We start from the raw sequence: 6,550 nt of genomic DNA, 5'->3' as shown, positions 1-6,550 counted from the left end.
CTAATTTTGTCCACCCGCGCTCTTCGATTTGAGCCATGAGGTTGCCGTTGTCGGGGCTCGGTATGAATTTCCTCTCCGGGATGAAGTTCTTTTCTACGATTTTTGCCCATTTAGCGTCGGCTCCTACGATGAGCCTCGACAACGGAGTTCCACGGGCTGACGCCGCCCTCGCTCGCTTTGGTGCCATTCCTGAAAATCACAACTCGACACGGCATTAGACTCCCGACGCCGGGACGCGGCGTCCGGGAAAACGGGTCACAATATGGAAAAAATTAAAAATCGACCCTATGTTCAAAATTGTCAAATCAACACTTACGCACCACACTACCACCTTATATGAAGTCAACAACAAGTTCAAAATCGGTCTAAAACACACAAAAATCACAAAATTTCTCTCTCGGCCATTTTTACGAACACTTGGCGTGCAAACTTTTCGAGCATGAAACCCACACAAAATGCAATTTTCGAGCACCCAAACTCATCTACAAACAACCTAAACACATCCTAAACATCATATCCATCATCAATTCGTCCAAAATCATTAAGAAATTTCGAAAATCAACTCACCGTGAAAAAGGGAATTCGGAGTGAAAATGCACAAAAGAGTTGAAATCGACGATGAACACACAAGAAGGAGCGGGAATAATGATGTTTAATGCAAGATTTATGAGACAATTTGGTGTTTTGAAGTTGAAATTTCGAGCTAAAAATGTTAGGGTTCGGAGAGGAATGGAGAGAGTTTGTGGAAGTTTGAAAATGGGTGTTTTGAGCCAATCTCGGGTTTAAAACACGCCTAGGCGCGCCGCGCCACTTATAAGGCGCGCCGCGCCAAAGTTCAAAAACGTGAAGGCGCGTCGCGCCTGCCAGCGCGCCTCAACGCGCTGGCTCTCGGGAACTTTTTTTTACACAATCGCGCGGCGCGCCACTTGTCTAGCGCGCCGCGCCCTGTAGCTCGTTTTTTTTTTTTTTTTTTTTTTGAAATACAAAAAAGAACAAAATAAAAACTAAGAAAGAAAACTTCACACAGAATATTTAAAGAAAATAAAATTGAAGAAAATCAAATGAAAATTCAATGAAAGAAATTTGTGGGTTGCCTCCCATAAGCGCTTAATTTAACGTCTAGAGCTCGACGGGGTACCGTTTTGATGTTCATCGTTCGGGATCGAGGAGAGTGACTACCCGCTCACTCTCGAATACTCCACCGTAGTAAGGCTTCACACGTTGTCCATTCACTTTGAATACCGATCCATTTGCGGCCTTGAGTTCCACCGAGCCGTACGGGAACACTTGAGTGACTTCGAACGGTCCGGACCATCGAGATTTCAGCTTCCCGGGAAAGAGTTTCAACCTAGAGTTGAAGAGAAGAACTCGTTGACCCACTACGAACTCCTTGCGCACGATATGTTTGTCATGCCACGCCTTGGTCTTTTCTTTGTAGATCTTTGCGTTCTCATACGCGTCGGTTCTTAGCTCGTCGAGGGCGTTGAGATGAAGGAGTCGTTGTTGCCCCGCCGCTTGGTAGTCAAAGTTTAGCTTTTTCATCGCCCACAAGGCCTTGTGCTCAAGCTCAACCGGTAAGTGACAAGCTTTTCCATAAACAAGTCGATACGGAGACATACCTAAGGGCGTTTTGAATGCGGTTCGGTAAGCCCAAAGAGCGTCGTCGAGCTTGTTAGACCAATCTTTCAACGAACTACCCACCGTCTTTTCGAGAATTTGCTTGATTTCTCGATTCGACACTTCCGCTTGGCCATTGGCTTGAGGATGATAAGCCAACGCTTTCCGATGGGTAACGCTATACTTGGTGAGAAGCGCTTCAAATTGGCGGTTGCAAAAGTGAGACCCACCGTCGCTTATGATGGCTCGAGGGGTACCGAATCGAGAGAAGATGTTCTTCTTGAGGAAGTTTAGGACCGCTTTCCCGTCACTCATCGGAGTCGCCTTAGCTTCAACCCACTTCGTCACATAATCCACCGCGAGGAGGATGTACTTGTTGTTGTAAGACGATGGGAATGGTCCCATGAAATCGATTCCCCACACATCAAACGGTTCGATCTCTTGAATGTTTGTCAATGGCATCTCGTTTCGGTTGGAGATGTTTCCCGTCCGTTGACATCGATCGCACGCCATGATGAACTCTCGGCAATCCTTGAAGATCGACGGCCAATAAAAACCGCTTTGGAGAATCTTAGCCGCGGTGCGTGTCGGGCCGAAGTGCCCTCCACATTCCAACTTGTGGCAATGCCTCATCACCGAGTCCATCTCATCTTCCGGAACGCACCGACGAATGATTTGATCCGCACATTGCCGATAGAGAATCGGCTCTTCCCAATAGTACCTTCGAACATCCGAGAGAAACTTCTTCTTTTGGTACGACTTGAGGTCTTCCGGAATCACCTCGCCGACTAAATAGTTGACATAGTCGGCATACCATGGTAGTGCGACTCCTTGAACCGCCATGAGTTTCTCGTCGGGGAATAAGTCGTCAATGGGCTTGGCACGATCATGGACGTGCTCAAAGGTCTCGAGACGCGAGAGATGGTCGGCTACCAAATTCTCCGTTCCTTTCTTGTCCTTGATCTCCACGTCAAATTCTTGAAGCAAGAGAACCCACCGAATAAGCCGAGGCTTGGCATCTTTCTTCGTCATTAAATATCGTATCGCGGCGTGATCGGTGTAGACTACCACCTTGTTTCCGATGACGTACGGCCGGAACTTGTCGAAGGCAAACACCACGGCTAAGAGCTCCTTTTCGGTGGTGGTGTAGTTGAGTTGAGCTTCGTTGAGAGTTCGGCTTGCGTAGTAGATGGTGTGGAAGACCTTGTCCTTCCTTTGACCGAGAACCGCTCCAACCGCGAAGTCACTCGCGTCACACATCAACTCAAAAGGCAAGTCCCAATTCGGGGCGGTGATGATCGGGGCCGTGCTTAACATCTTCTTTAGAGTGTTGAAAGCTTCCAAACACTCCAAAGTGAAAACAAACTTCGCGTCCTTCTCGAGCAAGCCACAAAGAGGCTTAGTGATCTTTGAAAAATCTTTGACGAAGCGCCTATAGAAACCCGCATGGCCGAGAAAGCTTCGGACTCCCTTCACCGATATTGGAGGAGGTAACTTAGAAATCGTCTCTATCTTTGCTCGGTCAACCTCCAATCCTTTCGCCGAGATTCGATGACCCAACACAATGCCTTCTTTCACCATAAAGTGACACTTCTCCCAATTTAGCACAAGGTTGGTCTCAACACACCTCGAAAGCACCATGGACAAATGTTCAAGGCATTGGTCAAAGTCGGAACCAAACACCGAGAAATCGTCCATGAATACCTCGATGGTACGCTCCACCATGTCGGAGAAGATCGCCATCATGCATCGTTGGAAAGTCGCCGGTGCGTTGCATAGCCCAAATGGCATTCTCCGGAAAGCAAACGTGCCGTAGGGACACGTGAAAGTGGTCTTCTCTTGATCTTCGGGGGCGATGGCGATTTGATTATACCCGGAATAGCCGTCGAGGAAGCAATAGTAGTTGTGGCCGGCGAGACGGTCGAGCATTTGATCAATGAATGGCAACGGAAAATGGTCTTTCCGAGTTGCGTTGTTGAGCTTTCGGTAGTCCATGCAAATGCGGTGACCGGTCACCGTTCGAGTCGGAATGAGCTCGTTGTTGGCGTTCTTCACCACCGTTATGCCTCCTTTCTTCGGCACACATTGAACCGGGCTCACCCAAGGGCTATCGGAGATGGCGTAAATGACTCCGGCGTCGAGCCACTTCAAAATCTCCTTTCTCACCACTTCCTTCATCGCCGGGTTGAGTCGTCTTTGATGCTCGATCGAGGGGCGGTGGTCGTCTTCCATGAGGATTCGGTGCGTGCAATAGGATGAACTAATGCCTTTGATGTCGGACAAAGTCCATCCTAAAGCGGTCTTGTGTCTCCGCAACACCTCCAAGATTTTCGCTTCCTCCATTTTGCTCAAGTGAGCGGAAATGATCACCGGGAGTGTGGACTCGTCTCCTAGGTAGGAATATCGGAGGTGCGATGGCAACTCCTTGAGCTCTAGCTCGGGTGGCTTCTCGATGGATGGAAGGACTCGTGGTGGTCTCTCTCCCAAACTTTCAAAATACTTCTTTCGGTTTGGCTCAAAGCTATCCATGTAATTTGCTTCACCTAAAGCTTCACATCTCAACAACTCATTAGCAAACTCCATTGAGTTTAGAAGACATACCTCGAGTGAGTCGGTGGATTGGTGAGCATAATCGTTGATGATGGCGTTGCACATATCGACTCGGAACACGTCATCGCTAGCTCTCGAATACTTCACCGAGTCGAAGACGTTGAAATGAGCTTCTTCGCCATTGACCCGCAACTTCAATTCTCCTTTTTGCACATCGATGAGCGCACCGGCGGTCGCTAAGAAAGGTCTCCCCAAAATGATCGGAATGTTCCGATCTTCCTCCATGTCGAGCACAACAAAATCCGCGGGGAGGATGAACTTATCAACCTTGACGAGTACATCTTCAATCACTCCACGAGGATACTTGATTGACCGGTCCGCCATTTGAAGCGTGATGCGAGTCGGTTTGATTTCTCCGATTCCAAGCTTGAGGAAGATTGAGTACGGCATCAAGTTGATGCTAGCTCCCAAGTCACATAACGCCCTCCCAAGATTCGACCCTCCAATATCACAAGGAACGGTGAAGCTCCCCGGATCTTTCAACTTCGTGGGTAGCCTCCGTTGGATAATCGCGCTACACTCCTCGGTGAGAGCTATAGTATCGCACTCTTCGCTTATCCGTCTCTTGTGGGAAATGATCTCCTTTAGGAATTTCGCGTATTTCGGCATTTGCTCTATCGCATCGGCAAATGGTATATTGATCTCTAGTTTCTTGAAGATGTCAAGAAACTTACCAAATTGCTTGTCGATGTTGTTTTTCTTGAGGCGTTGAGGGAACGGGACTTGAACGGGAACCTTGGTGGTTGGTGGAGCAATCGGAAGTCGCGTCGGTGAAGCTTGATCCGTCGGTGAAGACTCGTCTACATGCCCCTTTCCTTTCTTTTTCTCTTGGCTCTCGGTCGAGTTGTCAACCACATTACCACTTCTCAAAGTGATGGCGTTACATTGTGATCGGGGGTTGACATCGGTATTGCTTGGAAGGGACCCTTGCGGTCTCTCGCTCATGGCTTTAGCGAAGTGACCCATTTGAACTTCAAGAGTTCTTATTTGGGCCGAGTTGCTTTTGAGGACCGCTTCTTGGCGTTCGAGTGCGGCCGTGGTGTTCGTCATGAACTTGGTGTTTTCAATTGCCATTTGGGCAATTAAATCTTCAAGATTTGGTCTCTTGTCTTGAGGAGGAGGATTATTCCGGTATTGTGAGCTTCCATGGTGTTGTTGATGTTGTTGTTGAGGCGGTGGGTGTTGATGTTGTTGATGATGTGGTGGGAGGTATGGTTGTTGGTGTTGAGGTGGAGCCGGTTGCATCGCCACTTGGTCTTGAGGATTTCTCCATGAGAAGTTTGGATGATTGTTCCTCGCTCCCGTGTAATAATTCCCCGAGTTTTGGTACGTGGGACGATTGTTGTGGTTTCCCACAAACTTGGACTCCTCTATCTCGCCACATTCGTCCGTCGGATGCGGACCCGCACACAAACCACACTTGTGGTGAGATGTTCCCACCGCCTTCACCGCTTCTTTTCCATGGACGGTCTTCGCGAGTTTGGCTACCTCAATTGTCAACGATTTGAGGAGCTCCATCTCCGGAGTTATCGGCTCTCTCGCGGCAATTCTTCTCTCGACCGGGCATTGATCGTTCACTTGGGCCATCTTCTCGAGTAGTGCAAATGCATCGGTGGTGGTGTTGTCGAGAAGTGAGCCCCCCGATGCGGTGTTGACTCGGTCTTGCGTCGAGGCCATAAGCCCGCTATAGAAGATTTGGAGTTGCACCCACTCCGCAATACCGTGGCCCGGACACTTCCGAATCATGTCCTTGAAGCGAGCCCACGCTTCGTAAAGGGACTCTCCGTCGTATTGTCCAAAGTTATGGATTTCGTTTCTCCTCCGGGTCATCTTCTCAAAAGTGAAGAATCGTGAGATGAACTTCGAGCATAAGTCATCCCATGTGGTGATCGAACCCGGAGCAAGAGAGGATAACCACCCATGTGCGCGGTCTCGGATGGAGAACGGGAAGAGTCGTAGACACACGGCCTCCTTGGATAAGTGAGGGAGATTGAACGTGTTGCAAATCCGCAAGAAGTTGTTGATGTGGTCTTGCGGATCTTCGGAGGGGGAACCGGCAAATTGGTTGTTTTGCACCATGTGGATGATCGAGGTTTTAATCTCGAAGTTTGGGTTCCCTTCCATCTCCGGAATTCGTATTGCCGATTGGTGCTCGTCGAAAGTAGGTTGACCATAGTCGAGTATGGTCCTTCGTTCTTCTCCATGTTCCGCGTTTCGACGAGCTTGATGTTGTGCTTCATTGCCTCCTTCCATGGCGGCTCGCCTTGCCTCCGCTCGGTTCCGTCGGCAAGTCCGTTCGATCTCGTGATTGATAGGAATGAGC

The 6,550-nt window shown here is 49.0% G+C and overlaps 1 protein-coding gene across 1 annotated transcript; it reads right to left on the bottom strand.

Moving 5' to 3' along the window:
• Window positions 1-1,149: 1,149 nt before the first annotated feature.
• On the bottom strand, window positions 1,150-6,480 carry LOC149407247 (uncharacterized). The gene is made up of 4 exons (XM_089619552.1): window positions 5,643-6,480; window positions 3,241-5,336; window positions 2,254-3,144; window positions 1,150-2,136 (listed from the first exon to the last, which is right to left on the bottom strand). Exons 1-4 carry the CDS (start codon window positions 6,478-6,480, stop codon window positions 1,150-1,152), a joined length of 4,812 nt encoding a protein of 1,603 aa, XP_089475678.1.
• Window positions 6,481-6,550: the final 70 nt, after the last annotated feature.

Source organism: Urtica dioica, chromosome 1, assembly GCF_054948205.1.
Source record: "Urtica dioica subsp. dioica isolate 48M chromosome 1, U.dioica_male_clone48M_v1_H2, whole genome shotgun sequence".
Classification (NCBI taxonomy): Eukaryota; Viridiplantae; Streptophyta; class Magnoliopsida; order Rosales; family Urticaceae; genus Urtica; species Urtica dioica.
This window is presented reverse-complemented; position numbering and strand designations above follow the sequence as displayed.